The sequence below is a fragment of the Malus sylvestris genome, chromosome 9 (assembly GCF_916048215.2).
Source record: "Malus sylvestris chromosome 9, drMalSylv7.2, whole genome shotgun sequence".
NCBI classification, from domain to species: Eukaryota; Viridiplantae; Streptophyta; class Magnoliopsida; order Rosales; family Rosaceae; genus Malus; species Malus sylvestris.
Genome location: NC_062268.1, coordinates 30206866 through 30224187, shown reverse-complemented (window position 1 = coordinate 30224187; position 17322 = coordinate 30206866). Strand labels below are relative to the sequence as shown.

The following is a 17322-nucleotide window of genomic DNA, read 5'->3' as shown; positions in this document are numbered from 1 at the left end:
TAGGACACAACAAAAGGTCATGACTCACGAGTACGAGCAAAGGCTACAAAATCTGGAATCATAGACCAATAGTAATAAGCATAACTATCTGCCCCAAAAAAAGCTAATACATTTGCAACATGATTTTCTTATCTGTAAATATGTGTATACTTAAATTGCATTTGACAAAATCATCAGAGACAATTCTTCCAATCCACCATAAAAATCACATGACCGCATTAAAAGCCTTAAGATGATAGTGAATAACCAACATGGAGTCTGTTTCAATCCACAAGCTATACGTACGGCCTCATTGAAAGCAAGAATTTCTGCAACAACTAAATTTAAAATTTTTGTGTTTGATGCAAAAGCTCCAAGTCCCCCCCCACCCCACCACCCCCCCAACCCCCCTCTTCCGAGGAGCGAAAAATCCCTGCAAACCCAACATATTCCTTGGCACAAGACTTATCAATTTAACCTTGAGCCACCCGACTATTGGCAACCTCCTGATGACCGGAACAAAGGATGGAGCCATGGTAGAAAGCAGCGAGATACCCAATATTGAAGAAATAGGTACCAAAGAGGAGGAGCTATCACTCGAAAAACACACTAGAGCTGAGTCACGAAACTAGGCGGCTAACCACACTTAGATAAGCCAGGGAAGTAGACTTGCCCTTAAACCAAATTTGATTGCGAGGACAGCAAATGCCCCATATAAAACTACAAGCCACTATAATCCGCAGTTTTCAAGTAGAACCATAAAAAGTTGTAAGAAAAGTTTCAAAACAAACCTGTAACACTGATTGAACCACTAAAGAGTGACGTCGAAAAAGCTCCAACAACCAAGACCAAAGACCCACACTCAGTCCAAAAAAAATCCAATAAAAAAAAATTCAAATGTTAAAAAGTTGCCCGCACTTAATAATATATTTGGCTTCGTCCCTGCTCTTAACTAAAGCTTTTTTGCTTCTTGCAAATATCTTTCTGGAGTTGGCAACGTTCTATTGCCGAGGAGTAACAAAGTATATATTTAAAAGATAAAGATAGGATTCTCGTTCTCCTAGGTACCGTATGGTACGTTGATTTTACATACTGTGAAACCAAAAATTGAGAGAAGGGAATTAGGATTTTCGATTTAGAGAAATTGAAATGCTAAACCCCTTGCCGCACCTACCTGGAGAGGGACCAAGCAATTCATCATCTTCCTACTTCACCAACTTAAGAGTTCATTCGTGTGGATACTAGTAGAGGGCTAACACTCAGGAGCTTCAACAACGAATTGATCCCCATTTGAAATCCAAGGGTTGGAAATCTTAACATAATTTAAGTTTGTGCATGTGTTCTTAAAATTGTTTTGTACGAAAGTAACACCGTTGACGTGTGATAATATGTTAGCAATTGCAATGACAAAGAATCCATTCTTTCATCACAAGATATCTAGAGGAAAAACCACTTTATTAGAGATGCATTGTACAAAGATGTGGTTCAACTCCTCTACTGCCAAAGGAGAGCCACATACAAGTATTTCACCTGCTGCCTGCTTCTCAATAATGAATGCAACAACATTGTGAACCATTCCTCCACTTTCCGGGAAAATTATCCCCAGAAACGTCTCATAAAAATTGATAAATGGCCGTTTTCTAAAAATAAGTCCAAGTAAATGGAGTAGCATACGTGCCTGGGGACATGACTTCTAATGTCATCCAACAACTCGCACAATGCTCATCATTTCCATATCTGCAGGAAAAAGCGTCTATCCCACCTGAGAAAGATCAACTGGGACCTACGTAACAATCATAATCAACTTCTTTCCATGCTGCATTGGGCTCTTCTACTCCTAACATTGTCCCATAATTACTCTGGTGATTGACCGATAAACTCCTGCGTTCCAAATCCTTGAAAATTATTTCCAGTTGGTCTTTCATGCATCTTCAAAGTCCATGTTACATGCTTCCAATTGAACACCAAATCTTCAACATCATGATTACATGCTTCCAATTAAAGATCAAAGCAGCATATTAGCTTCACAAGACAGGGATCACTTTACAGACCTCAGCGTTGAACCCACAGTCCATGAAAAGCAGCAGCCATGCTCGCTGCTGTTCAGAGAGTCTATCCCTGGGGCCTTTAACTTCGACAAGCTTGGCTTCACCTTTGTATTTCCCATGGAAGCGCCACAGCAGTAAATCTGGCATTCCGCTTGACCAGCTGCGATAATCTTGTGCTAGATGTCGACAGAATGAGGCCAAACAAGGGCCACCAATGCACGTAACAGCTGCTCGAAGCTCGGACAGGGAATGACGGTCCCAATTAACTCCTCTGCATGATGTTCCTTCGTGTAACTCCCATGAAGTGATGAGGATCTCCTCAGCCATGCCATCATGAATTTTCTGTAAGTGAGATTCCATATGGCTCTTTCTCACCAGATAAAAGCTATCAGTTTGCAAATCCAAGGGAGCAATCTGCAAAATAGAATTTTCAATTTTTTACTAAAGGTCATGTATTAACAAAAAGACCCGCGCAGGTTAAACTTTGGACACGAAAAGCATGGGTAAGCAATCTTTGTACGTAATTTATTACTTTGAATTGCTTGTATAATGAGGGTAAAACTGTAAAAGGAACTATATACATGTGTTGTATTGATTAAGAACTAAGGCACTAAATTTTATCATACTTTGCCTCTTTTGTTCACCTATACTCTTTATTTTTGTCAGATCTACCCCTCTTCTGACCTTTCTCAATTTTCTTTTAACTTCGTTCTGTTCACTCACATAAACTTTGTGATAACCTTATAACTGCATAAGGGCAATACATATATGCATGAAGGCACATTGTGTAAATCAAGTGTTCAAATACATATACATGCATACATATATGCATGAAGGCACATTGAGTAGAAAACTTCAAAAATCCAGGAGCTTGGTAGCACACTTATACTGTCAAACATACCTGAAATCTGGTGCGGAAAACATTTGGTATATCAGAAAATATAATATCCCACATAAGAAGCCCAAAAATAGTCAACCAAATGCCACTTTCTGAATGAACACCCTGCCACCCTTCCCCAGCATAATGCTGCAATGCTAGCTGCTCTACCCCACATTGCTCTCCATCTTCTCCATAAAACCTGCTCTTCATACCAATCACCGAATTTAGAGGTCTCCCTTGTACATGAACCTAACTTGTTGGTAAGAAAAACCGAGTCAGAAGAAAAAGTGATACTCTAAAATGTAAATATAATAACTTTTTTGATTTTAGAGTTTTTACAAGCATATAACACAATTAAGCGATTACCTCGACAATCTTCCTCTTGACAGACTCTGCAAAACTAGGTGTTTTCCATCGCCTTGGTGGTTTTCCTAAGCGAAGGACTCTCCTTTGAAGTGCCACTCTTGAACCAGCACGTACCCATTGATCTAGTAACCCATTTTCGGCAACTGAAAGGCTCTCATTCAGATAGCCCATTTGCTCTAAGTCAATTGATAACCTTAGTGTCCAGTATCCTCTTCTACCATCACAAGTGAAGCACTTTAGCAGCCGCTTCAGTAAATATATTGCATCACTATACCTGAGTGGAATAAATACATTCTCTCAGCATGCAAAACATCAGACTTTTCGTTTCCCATGAGTTCTCCATGCATATTCATGGAGCTAGTGATGCAAAAAACGTAGCAGTTACAAGTATAGATACTAAAACTCAGATAACTTACAAAGATAATTAACACAACTTAGGGTTTAGGCTCATCGGTTTCTCTTTTATAGCAATTCATGAAGAACTGGGATATGATATTTGGATTGTATGCCAGTTACATAATAGAAAAATGGACCCAGCTGTCATTTGCACTCCACAATCAATATTTCATTATTTTTAACGCAACGACAGGAGTGCAGAATGACAAATTTGGAGTAAAATATAATTTCCATAGAAATATATTCTATCATATAAATATTGTTAAAAAACAAAAGCAGCACAAGTGTTTTAGAAACAATAGTGATAAAAATAGAGTTAGTTTCCAAGAATCTGCAAAAGAAAAGGATTATAATGAAGAGGTCCAGTTTTGTCCATCAACAGTTTGCAGTGTTTCATAACAATTAAAAATTTATGTACTAGTCCATATAATACATACACAGTTGTTAACCAAATATAAAAACATTCTTTAAACATGTCAAAGTAAGCTATGGTATTGAAATAGTTTATGAGGTCAATGAACGATGCTAACTTTAAACAAAAAGTAAAATAAAAAATAAAAGTTAGACACAGAAGTGGATATGTGTTCTAAACAATGGCCGTAAAAAAATGTAAAGTAATTCCAAGATCCATACCTATGCTCACGCTCTAGAAAGGAGATTCCTAGTAAAACCACTTTTGAGTAGACATGCGGAGCAGAGAAACAGGACAGAAATGGAGCCATTGATTCAGAAGTTAAGAATTGAGTTACTTCACTAGACATACGAGCATCAGCTATATTAATGCATTTCAACACAATTCCATTGTTGCTTCCATCAAGAGCTTGATCAATTATCTGTGCCACTTCAATGGCCTGCAAGACAAGGTCATTAGATATGGTAAAGGAAACAAAGGTAATTATTTTCGCATAGAACAAAGCAACACCTCTTCATAAGCAAGCAAGCCATCTCGACCTGAGAAAATTTGTTGTGATACTGTGCATTTGTAAGTTGGATACTTAACTATTCCCAAATCCACTAGTAGAAATGCTGACAAATCCTGTTCTCCATTCAGGAAGAAAAGTCTCTGCATAGAACAAAAAATAATCACAATTTTCCAGTGTAACCAGTACTTTCCTCATTACTGTGGAATTAAGGTTATAAGACATTAAAGCATCTGTACTAAGAAAAAAAATATAAAGACATTAAAGCACCTCAGCACGCCAGATGAGGGCCTCCGCTTTTGAGGATATCCTAACACAAACACCTGTTCGATCCAACACCATATTAGGCAGTAAAGTGCTGCAACCAACAGGAAGAGAAAACTTAGGATGTGCTCATGAAGTCACATCGTTTACATATTAATAGATGTGTAACAGAAAAATATTTAATACCATGACTCATCTATGTACAAAGAAAGAAGAGATGCAATAAGATCCTGCTTTCTCATGCCACGGTTGCCATTCTGTAGCCTCAGTAGAAGTACCAAAACCCATCAGATAACAAAGTGAAAATACATAAACGTATTTCAAAAATAAGAGAATAGAATGTGTCTATAATAAAAAGTGAAGACACTGCCTACCTCAACAACATGGATTCCTCAGCAAAAAAGGGTGAAAAAGAAAAGAAGTGCTCAAGATGCATATTAAGAATCACAGTCCTATACCAACACGAGTGAACGAACGCTCACATACGCTTATGTAATTTTAATCCGCCACAATGATAAAAATGTTTGACCCGTATCTGTCCACACAGTAGGTCTCGTACTGTGTAGTCATCGAAAGCCAATTCATCACTTTAGGAGCATAAAATAGGGATACAACCAAATCTAGAATGAACAACCAGCAATGCTCCATATATCATCAACAATGAACATTAAATGCATAGAAAATATTGGGTTACACACTACTAGGAAGATAAGGTAAAATTATTACTCAACAAGAACTGAGCCTTCAATTTCAGTGACATTATTATCCAATCTCTTGTCTGAAGTAAAATAAGAAAAGATGATATTAAGGCACACACTTCGTTCTCTTTAATTTACCATCAACTGTCTGATTTAACCTTTGATACGAGAATTTTATTCACAGAAAGAAAAAGGACAAGAAAGAAAAAAAAACTACCCGTGCCACTGAAGCTCAAGGGAAAATTTTATAGGACGGCAATAAGGCCGGCGATGCTGTATGGCACAGAATGTTGGGCGGTGAAACATCAACACGTACACAAAATGGGTGTAGCGGAGATGAGGATGCTTCGTTGGATGTGTGGGCACACGAGAAAGGATAAGATTAGGAATGAGGATATCCGGGGTAAAGTAGGAGTAACCGAAATTGAAGGAAAGATGAGAGAAAATCGGTTACGGTGGTTTGGACATGTGCAAAGAAGGCCTACTGACGCTCCGATTAGAAGATGCGACTATGGGACAGAGGTTCAGGGCCGAAGGGGTAGAGGAAGACCTAGGAAAACTTTGGAAGAGACTCTAAGAAAAGACTTAGAGTACTTGGATCTAACGAAGGACATGACACAGGATCGAGCACAATGGCGTTCTAAGATTCATATAGCCGATCCCACTCAGTGACTTGGATTTTCCAAGTCTCCAACCAAGAAGTTTTCCTCACTCGGGAAATTAAGGGAACACTACCCCAACCTACATGCTCCACTCAGAAAGCTTCAACATACAAGCTTCAACAAAAGCAAATTCAAAGAACTTAGCGAAGAAGGCTTTGGTGTATTTAACACAATACGTTGAAATGAAGGAAAGCTTATTTATTGATATCCCCGATAAGCTACAAATATGTACATATACATGAGTCAAAATAAACACACAAGAGGGAGCCTTCACAAAGGTTGCTTAGGAGAAGTCTCAGCAGTCGGTAGAGCCCCAGAAAGAGAAGGCACCGGAGGGGGATCATTTGGAGCCTCAGTACTGGACAAAACCCTAGAAGGAGGAGGCATCAGAGGTTGATCATTTGGAGCTTCATTACGCGGTACAGCCCCAGAAGACGAAGGCAATAAATGCCTTTGGAACAAACCCACAAATCTCTGATGATCAAGTAAAACCTGACCATCAGTTTCCTTCATCTGGTCAAGCTTCCTCTTCATGTTTGTAGCATAGTCATGTGCGAGCCGGTGCAACTGTTTATTCTCATGCTTGAGCCCTCTAATCTCCTGTTTGAGACTCATTACTTCAGCCGCCAATGATTCAACTTGGCGGGTTCGAGCAAATAGGCGTTGGGCCATATTAGACACAGAACCTGCACACTGAACACTGAGAGCCAGCGAATCCTTAACAGCTAACTCATCAGACCGTTTGGAAAGTAGTCTGTTATCTTTGGGAGTGAGAAGGTTCCTGGCCACCACCGCAGCGGTCATATCATTCTTCATCACGGAATCCCCAACGGTAAGAGGACCAGTTGGGGAGACAAAGGATGGGCGCCATATGTTGTCTGGAGAAGGCGGGGCTGCCTCTTCAACAAGGTTCAAGTCAAAACGACGGTCGGAGGGGCCAGACATTTTCAAAGGTGTTGAAGAGAGAAGAGGTCGGACAAATCAAGATCTTAGAAGTGCAAGAATGAAGCTTCTACTGGTGGAGATTCAAGTGTGCTTTGGAACTTAATGCCAGCCTCTATAAAAATCTGCACTCGACGGAGCTTCAGAAATCAAAGAGGCGCCTGCTCAGAAATCGAAGAGGCGTTTGCTTTCTCAAAAGTTGGGCTGCTTAGAGATCACGAGGGTTGATCTCAGAAATCGAAGAGCCGTTTGCTTTCTCAAAAGTTGGGCTGCTCAAAGACCACGAAGGCCGATCTCAGAAATCGAAAAGGCGCTCGCTTTCTCAAAAGCTGGGCTCCCTAGAGACCACGAGGGCCGATCTCAGAAATCGAAGAGGCACCTACTTTTCCAGCCTTGTCAGCACCTGTCACACGCACACTCAGTTTTGCGGAAATTATGGGCATTCTGTCAAAGACTTCTGGGGAAGTAGAAAACACATGAATCTTACTGTTCAATCACCCACTTCCCACACGCAACAATAAGCTCATGGGTACCACAGATAACTTTGCCAAAGTTGAGCACGTGAAGCTTGCAGCTCCCACTACATCGCTCTGACCAAGAAGGGTAAAAGAATAGCAAAGAAACAGCACTAACAAAGTTTAGACCCATAAATTTTGAAGGTCTAGCTACCATATTATTACCCACAAGGGTAAAGGAACAGTACCACTGCTGGATAATTGGAAAGTCCATGTATGTCAACCTCTGTGCTTCGTGGCAAGGTAGACTAGCAAACATGCCCAACCTTTACTCACATTCGAGAAAACACTCCCAATAAGATTGCTTGCTCCAAAATCGAAGAGGCACCGTCCTCCGAATCTAAAGAGCCAGACTCCCAACATGACTACTTTCTTAAAAATCGAAGAGAGGGTAAAGGAACAGTACCATTGCTGGATAATTGGAAAGTCCCTGTGTGTCAACCTCTGTGCTTCGTGGCAAGGTAGACTAGCAAACATGCCCAACCTTTACTCACATTCGAGAAAACACTCCCAACAAGATTGCTTGCTCCAAAATCGAAGAGGCACCGCCCTCCGAATCTCGAGAGCCACTCTCCCAACATGATTACTTTCTCAAAAATCGAAGAGACTGCTCCCCGAATCTCGAGAGCCAGACCCCCAGCATGATTGCTTTCTCAAAAATCGGTGAGGCACCATTCTCCGAATCAATCGAAGAGGCGCTCGCTTTCTCAAAAGCTGGGCTGCTCAGAGACCACGAGGGCCGATCTCAGAAATCGAAGAGGCACCTACTTTTCTAGCCTTGTCAGCACCTGTCACACGCACACTCAGCTTTGCAGAAATTATGGGCATTCTGTCGAAGACTTCTGGTGAAGTAGAAAGCACATGAATCTTACTGTTCAATCACCCACTTCCCACACGCAACAATAACTCATGGGTACCACAGATCACTTTGCCAAAGTTCTCTGCCAAAGTTGAGCACGTGAAGCTTGCAGCTCCCACTACATCGCTCTGACCAAGAAAGGTAAAAGAATAGCAAAGAAACGGCACTAACAAAGTTTAGACACATAAATTTTGAAGGTCTAGCTACCATATTATTACCCACAAGGGTAAAGGAACAGTACCACTGCTGGATAATTGGAAAGTCCCTGTGTGTCAACCTCTGTGCTTCGTGGCAAGGTAGACTAGCAAACATGCCCAACCTTTACTCACATTCGAGAAAACAGTCCCAACAAGATTGCTTGCTCCAAAATCGAAGAGGCACCGTCCTCCGAATCTCGAGAGCCAGACTCCCAACATGACTACTTTCTCAAAATCGAAGAGAGGGTAAAGGAACAGTACCATTGCTGGATAATTGGAAAGTCCCTGTGTGTCAACCTTTGTGCTTCGTGGCAAGGTAGACTAGCAAACATGTCCAACCTTTACTCACATTCGAGACAACACTCCCAACAAGATTGCTTGCTCCAAAATCGAAGAGGCACCGTCTTCCGAATCTCGAGAGCCAGACTCCCAACATGATTACTTCCTCAAAAATCGAAGAGACACTGCTCTCCGAATCTCGAGAGTCAGACCCCCAGCATAATTGCTTTCTCAAAAATCGAAGAGGCATCGTTCTCCGAATCTCGAGAGCCAGATACCACAGACCACTTTTTCAAAGTGCTCTGACAGAGTTAAAACATGTGAAACTGGCAGCTCCCACTACCGTGCTATGACCAAGCAGGGTAAAGGAATAGCATTACTACTTGTTGTTAGGGAGACGCCTATATATGTCGACCTCCATCCCCAACGGACAGGCAGACCTGCAAAAATGCTCAACCCTTCATCATATCTGAGAGGGCACTCCCAACAAAGCCTTTCGAAATATTCAGCTTTCTTTCCCCCCGATAATACCTCTGCAAACAAGCTATACTAGAGCAAGAATATCTCATATCATCAGGGTTAAAAGCAAGAGTATCCCATATCATGCTTTTTCCCTGTTTTTTCTTTTGGCCTTGTTTTTACCTGCAAGACAAGGAGAAAGAGAGCAATCAGTCAGCACTTGGAATCAAGCTTCCAGCCAGGAACTGACTGCCTGGAACCCCTTACCTGATTACTTACCTGGCATTGCTCTCGAGTACTCATCTTCATCATCTTATGTTTCCAGGGAAGATTCCGCATCTGCTTGAGGAACAGATAGGGCAAGTGCGAAGGATACAAGGAAGCATGTGGAGACAAGCATAACAGCACACGTGCCGATACATCCATTACTCTGTCAAAAGCAAAAGTATCCCATATCAGCAGGGTGGAACGTACTCTAGATTTGATGGACTTGTTTTGACCCTCAAATTCTTCAGTCGGCCTTATACTCTGGAGGAAACCAGAAAACCCTCCAGCTCAGTTCAAGAATAAGCCTGTGGAAAGTTACTTCTTCAAAAGCAAAAGTATCTCATATCATCTCTTCTCATTTTTCTTCTCTTTATCCTTCATGCTGCTGCAAGATGGGGAGAAGGTGAACAATCAGTCGGAGCTCTGATTGCTTACCTTGTCTGTCAACGCTTTCAGCAGACCCCCTAGCTCGGCGACTTGGGGGACTCCTACTACATGGTTTGTATCGCGCTTGACCAAGCCTGAAACTACAAGTAAGCTTCAAATGAAATTGATACATTACCTTGTGCATCTCCACCAGTTAAAGATACCACCCCTGGATGGAGGAAGAGTACTTCCAGAGAAGATGCCACATCTACCTATGAGACAGATAAGGCAAGTCAAGACGACACCACACTCCGATACTTAGAAGTTTCGTGATTACGAGATCATTCTCCCACAATATTTCCTAATGTCATTTGTACTAAATCATTCACTCGTACTCACTAAAGGAGAGCTTGAACCTATGTACTTGTGTAAACCCTTCCCAATTAATGAGAACTCTTCTATTCCGTGGACGCAGCCAATCTGGGTGAACCACGTACATCTTGTGTTTGCTTTCCTATCTCTATCCATTTATATACTTATCCACACTAATGACCGGAGCAATCTAGCGAAGATCACAAAAAGCGACCGTTTTCGTTACCTAGGATCTATCTTGCAAGAGAACGGAGAATTAGATGGAGATCTCAACCATAGAATACGAGCTGGATGGAAAGAGTGCATCCGGCGTGTTGTGTGACCGTCGTAGGCCACTGAAGCTCAAGGGAAAATTTTATAGGACGGCAATAAGGCCAGCGATGTTGTATGGCAGAGAATGTTGGGTGGTGAAGCATCAACACGTACACAAAATGGGTGTAGCGGAGATGAGGATGCTTCGTGGGATGTGTGGGCACACGAGAAAGGATAAGATTGGGAATGAGGATATCCGAGGTAAAGTAGGAGTAGCCGAAATTGTAGGAAAGATGAGAGAAAATCGGCTCTGGTGATTTGGACATGTGCAAAGAAGGCCGACTGACGCTCCGGTTCGAAGATGTGACTACGGGACAGAGGTTCAGGGCCGAAGGGGTAGAGGAAGACCTAGGAAAACTTTGGAAGAGACTCTAAGAAAAGACTTAGAGTACTTGGATCTAACGGAGGGCATGACACAAAACCGAGCGCAATGGCGTTCTAGGATTCATATAGCCGACCCCACTTAGTGGGAAAAGGCTTTGTTGTTGTTGTTGTTGTTGTAAGTTCAAAAGAAGATGTGACAATATCTACTTCTGAACAATTGTAGTCCAAAGCCTGTTCCAAAACTTCACAAAAGAATCAGAAGGGAGATATCTATCATTCCTTTCCCTCCATATACACCCCAAGAAAAAGAAACTGTAATGTTTTGGTAGACACTAGGAACTTCAAACAATTATTTTGGATTGGAACTTGTAAATCCTCCTCTTTTTGGGTATGAAACACAATGATTAAAATTGGAGGAAAAAAGTTGAAAGGTCTATAAACTGAAGAAACTACCGCAATTGACTAAAATAAAAAGAAGACCTTTTACTCATACTCAAATTGTTTCGTTTTGACAGGAATGAAAAAATAAATATATAAAAAGTCCAGGGGACGGTTCATGAATTTGAAATCAATCTATGGGTTAAGAAGTTGGAGTAAGGAGTTGTTGAAAAATCTAAAACTGGAAAGGCATTTTAGAATTTTTATGAAAATTGAATAAAGGATCAAAACCTGTTGAATTACCCAGTCATGCTACAGGTTTCCAGAAAAGAGTAGTGTAAACAACATTCTTGTCAAATGTATGAAAAAATTCAATGACATGGCCTGTTTTTTTTTTTTTTTCCTTATAAAAAACATACATTTTATTCATATGCAACATTAAAAAATACAGACATGGAGGAGAAGCTCTCCACTGGAGCACATATGGACTCCTAAACCAATTGTGTTCAAAAAACAGCAAATACACCCACTTCACAAAACTTTTGGCTTTTTTCCTCAAACAATTGTCTTTTACAGTTAGTGATCTTTTCCGGCAAAAATACAAACTAATTTTCTTACTGCAACTGACTTACTTCCTGGCAAGGTTGCCACATCAGTTATACACATGCTCATCTAACTTTCTGGAGCATCACGGCTTTCTGCACAATCTTTACCCCTAAATAATCCTACAAAGCAACTTTAAAACTATCCAGCTTTGCCCAGAACAATTGTGCAACCTGTTTTCTTCATAACCCTATTTTCTTCATACCAAGCCCTTATTTATCCTTGAAACTATGGAAAATGTAAGCTCCATTTGAATAAACCCCATAATCTCCTCCTCACCCTACCCTAAATTTTCAAACCCTAAAACACATCACAATTCATGAGCCTATAAAGGCCAGTTTTCTTTCATCTTGCATAGGGCAGCAATTACAATGATAAACATAATTGATCCTTAAAAATAAATAAATAAATAAATAACCCATCATACAATAATCATCGTTCAGTACCTTCTTAGTCCTTGCATCCAACTTGATCCATGCTCGGTAAGTTTTATGGACACGAAATAATTACAGGCTACATTTATTTTGCTAGGCAACTAGTGGACACCTCTCCAGCTTGAACCCACATTTGGTTCATAAAGTATGTGGTTTTACCACCAAGGAGTACATATATAGGGATGTCGACCTTTAATCATATTACAAGTAGCTTAGTCATGAGCCAAGGACCTTTAATCATATTACAATTGTGATGAATGAAATATTTTAATGTTGTGGTGAACATTTTAACAAGGTATTCATACTTTCTTTAAGATCAAAAGGATCAACTATAATTACCACCACACATGTTTCATTCTCTTTGATCTAATCTTTGATTTCTTTCCATGAAATGGCATCTATAAGAAATTTATGCAAACAATTCACAACAAATCTCTATAGGAATAATCTTAGATGCCAACCTGCTTAAGCATGCATAACATTTCCCGGAGTTCAGATACGGTGAGCAAATGCAGAATCTCCTTTATTTCATCATCACAAAGTTCATTTGTAATGCCAAAGCAAGATGTATAGCCTGTAGCTGCAAGATGACAAATAAATTTTCCATCAACCTTAATCTGGTATCTTGAAAAGAAAACATACAGCATATCCAACTAATACAACTACATTACCAGATAGCTCTTTAACTGCTTGTTCAGGTTCCGTTACTTCTGGGTATGAAATAGAAGATAGCCGAAACCATGGCCCTGAGCAGGAAGACCAACATAAAAATCACTTTTCAGTTTTCAAACAAGGAAAAGGGCAGAAAATGTTCTAGTTTCACTTGGATTATGTACGTGTGTGATATCTTTAAGTCTTCAACATGGTTCTAGCAAAATATTTTGGGTAATCTACAGGTTATACTAGTTATAGCCGTTTTAGTGCTAGCTCAAAGAAATGGAATGGCTTGTGTCCAAGGTTGAAAGGGTCTTGATGGGTCTTGATGTGGTGGCATCATTGGGAAGCATGATGAAGTAAAACTAAAGAAGTACATATAATAACATTTCCTGGTCAGCTGCTTCATATAGAATAAGTTATCCATTGCAATGTTAAAATTACTACGAAAATAATCATCCCTTAAATAATTACACATTCCTTCACATGTATCAGCTCAAAACTATGACCTGAAATATAGTTCCACAAGTATGTACTTTGTAAGTGATATCCCAGAAAGAAACGCAATCTAGAAATGAAAGATGGGCAGAGAAGGAAAATATGAAGTTTTTTCCTTTACACAGACTAATCTTAGAAAGAAATATTTGGTGACCATTATAGAAATCATGACCCATAGCAAGTTAGTTCAAAGAGTAGAGAAAAAAACAACCATTTAGAAATCAGGAGAGAAGCTTATTATAAAACCCTAAGCACCATAGTACAGACCACTCAACCGTCGCCGGGAGCAGTGCATGGAAAAAATGAGAGATGTAGACAACATAAAGTCCAACACCCATTGCCAGAAATGTTAGGTTATATAGAGTATTATTAAGTTACATCTATGTAGGAAGCAAGGGAGTAGGTAATGACTAGATGTTACAGGCAATCAAATTCTTGTTATGCATTAGTTGTGACACTGGTCTTGTCTTGCCTTGGGAACTTGGAAGGAAGGACAAAAGGATTAGAGGAGCCTTAGTCTGGTGGCACGATTTTTAGAATCATAGTTTATTCCCATGAGAGAAGTTTGAGCAGCATTTGCTACGTTGTGTAGCATATTGATGCACATTTCGTGTTTATGACCAGCAAAACAAAGAGATATCACCCAAAACCAAATTGTGGATAACGAGGCTAGCTTATGTTCAACCACAATCACAAGATCTCTTACGGCAAATAGATGAAAAGACACAAATATACAACAGTAGCAGCAAAGCTAAAACAATGACCCGAATAAAACTAATCTAAAAAATAAGAAACCTTTCCGCATATAGAGCCGTACAAATAGCCTCTGACTATCATCCGCCAATGAAGTAAACAACTCTGCCAGCATACATATAACAGTTGTCAGTAGTGAGAAAAACTTTCAAGAAAACAATAATACAATAAAAAACACAAGCAATTGATTGATACCCATGAAATTCTTTTCATCATCTATCAAGAGGTGAGAATTGTTTCTCAAAACCTCATGTATGAAAACACAAAAGTTTTCCTGATACTTTATGGCACTAGGTGGACAGGACTTTGTAGATTCAATTACTTGCTGGGCATTTTTCCACAAAAATACGAAAGCCTCATCATTATAATATTCCTTGGCACTACATGGTTCAATCTTCTGGGACATGATCTCTATAGGAACAACATCAATAGCGTGCTTTGGAACAGAGATCACGCGTCCCTGAAAGTAATCACACAGGAAAAAGGATCAGAGCTTTATCCACTGGGTCACAACTCACAATTTTTTAGGCTCATTCTTTTATTTTTGGTTCTTTGGAGGAACATTTATTGAAAACATAATGTTATAGTATAATTAGATGAAATTTGAAGATGTACAAAAATATGATGCACTTAGTGTCGGGGAATTTGTTCCCAATTCCAAAAGAAACGAATGAGATGGTCATCAACCTTTTGTTATTCTCTACCACTGCAATTTCACCTTATTCATGCAATACCAAAAAGTAAATGTGGAAAATAAGAAAGTAGATGGTCGGTCAGATGTTTAGGAACTATGTTTTGTCTTGCTAAAGATATGAATTACCTCAAACTGTAGGCAGTACTTCTCCATCAGAGGAGACAAATACTGAGCCAGCTTGCGAGGGAGAAAACCAAGCACTTTAGGGCATCCTGAATCAGAAGAGATAACCTAACCCAAAAAGACCATCTAGTGCTTCGTTAGAACTTAATAAATTGAAATTAAAGACTAGCTAAAACAATAAAAAAATGTAAAATTTCAATTCCTGAACAAAAAGCCCAGGAAAAGGGAACAGACCTTAATGGCATTGCGATCTTTAATATTGTCAGGGTCTCTTAAAAGAGAAATGCTTGCACCAAGATATAATTCATTTTCATCACTAAATCTACGGCCAACAATAAAAGTCTCAAGAATGACCCTACATATGTCATCCTCTGTGATTGTCATGTCACAATCCATCACCTCATTCTTCGGGGCCAGTGAGTGAGCATCAAAAGCGGCACTTACCCTATCCTTACTGATTGGTTTTCTAGATGGACTATTAACCTGATTTTGCATATCAGACATTGAATTCAATAATGAACCACAGAGGGTGTCATCAGAAAAACCATGAACACTCTGTACACTACCGTCGTCATGGACTGTATGAAATAACTCATTTCCTAACCCTTCCAAGTCACGGGAACGAGCTTGAACTTTTGAATCTGGGCAAAAGTTCAACTCTAAAAGTGTGCGCTGGGTCAGCTTCCGCTTGGTTCCCCTTGATAGACACACATCTACAAGAAAATAAAATAAGTAATAAGTACCCAGTTCAGATTATGGAAAACACGACATTACATTAAAATAAAGGATATTAGATAACAAAATCATACAATTCCTGAAATCCCATTACAGAAAACTGGGCTGTATTAATCTAACACACCTTACATACTGCAGGAATCAACAACTCAAAATTTTAAATTATCTTAAGGGAATGGGAATATAGATAACAATGCAGTATACAATTTCCTGAAATATTAAAAGGCTGAGCAGTTATTATCACATTCAGGGGTTTATCTTCTTCAGGTATTTGGTTAGACCGGAATGCTGGTATTCATTAAGGTTTGATGCTGTTTTAGTTTGTTTTTAATCTACGAGAACAAGTACAGTCCTCCCACACAGTCCAACTCCAAACACCATATATCCTAGAGGATCCTGTACAAACTGATAATATATATCCCATTTAAATTCAGAAGCATTGAATACTTCCACATCCTTGGGGCTCCATTAAAATGGGGAAACCAAAAAAGCATAACGGTGATGATGTTACGAAAACAACATAGGAAGCATCCTTTAGTCTTAACAAACTAATTAAGTCACCACACCAGCTAAGTGTCTCCCTATTTAAGGGGGAAATGGTAGGATTAAGAAGATACCCAGATGAGAATTGATGATGTTGTTTTGGCCACTGACTTGTTGGCCGCAAACAGGGCAAGTAACTCTCTCATCATCTGCAACCCCTCCACACACAACACTCTCAATGTTTCCAGTGATTTTACCATTTTCATCAGTGCACAGATTCACAGAGTTCTGGAAACAAAGTAACAAATGTTTTTTTGTTGAGAAAATGATAATATATATTTATTATATATATAATTTGGGAGAGTAATGGGTACCTGGGTAGGGGAGGAGAGGAGTGATTGACGGTGGGGAAGGAAGCGCCGGCGTTTGCCCACCAATCGTATCAAGCTTTCTCTTCCCCTCAACATGTTCACAGAGATGACTTTTTGAAACTTCAATTTTTCAATCTTTTGGTGCCCTAACCTAATTTATAGCCTCTCTCTCTCTCTCTCTGTGCTTGAAATAAAAGTCCCGCCAAAGCCAGTAATTATTTGTACACCCACGGATTTCAGCTTCTTCTAGACCGTTTGATCATATACTGCAGTCAGATCACCATAAAACTAAAAGCTTTTTTTTTTTTCTTTTCTTTTTGTTGTTTCCATTTTACAAATTAGAGATGGCAACGAGGGAAAGTGATTTCCACGTGCCATTTTTCACAATTACATATGTGGATGCAAATTTTTTCATTCTTCTTCTTGGTCGAAGAACATCTGATACTAAAGTTAGAATTTGAGGGAAAAGTGTTTAGAAAATTTTGGAAAAT

General features: G+C 39.6%; 1 protein-coding gene across 3 annotated transcripts; it reads right to left on the bottom strand.

The window, feature by feature from the left end:
* Positions 1-1417: 1417 nt before the first annotated feature.
* On the bottom strand, positions 1418-17030 carry LOC126582534 (fanconi-associated nuclease 1 homolog). Of its 3 annotated transcripts, none has more exons than XM_050246675.1 (15): positions 16835-17028; positions 16595-16748; positions 15477-15955; positions 15246-15350; positions 14621-14885; positions 14468-14530; positions 13192-13266; positions 12982-13100; positions 5040-5110; positions 4860-4947; positions 4670-4732; positions 4303-4520; positions 3274-3547; positions 2929-3156; positions 1418-2441 (listed from the first exon to the last, which is right to left on the bottom strand). In XM_050246675.1, the coding sequence occupies exons 1-15, from the start codon at positions 16925-16927 to the stop codon at positions 2004-2006; spliced, it is 2733 nt and encodes a 910-aa protein (XP_050102632.1). In that variant the 5' UTR covers positions 16928-17028; the 3' UTR covers positions 1418-2003. The 3 variants fall into 3 exon arrangements, with proteins under 3 accessions (XP_050102632.1, XP_050102631.1, XP_050102633.1); XM_050246674.1 differs by having other exon boundaries at positions 4592-4732; positions 16835-17027; XM_050246676.1 differs by having other exon boundaries at positions 2294-2441; positions 2929-3160; positions 4592-4732; positions 16835-17030.
* Between the last annotated feature and the right edge of the window lie 292 nt (positions 17031-17322).

What these genes read in the sequence shown, in the direction of transcription:
- LOC126582534 (XM_050246674.1), bottom strand. Translation starts at nt 16,927, where the DNA reads ATGTTGAGGGGAAGAGAAAGCTTGATACGATTGGTGGGCAAACGCCGG. An exon ending in TGTTATGCATGCTTAAGCAG is followed by an intron (nt 5,111 to 12,981) that starts GTTGGCATCTAA and finishes CTGAGGCTACAG; the next exon opens with AATGGCAACCGTGGCATGAG. An exon ending in CCCTCATCTGGCGTGCTGAG is followed by an intron (nt 4,733 to 4,859) that starts GTGCTTTAATGT and finishes TGTTCTATGCAG; the next exon opens with AGACTTTTCTTCCTGAATGG.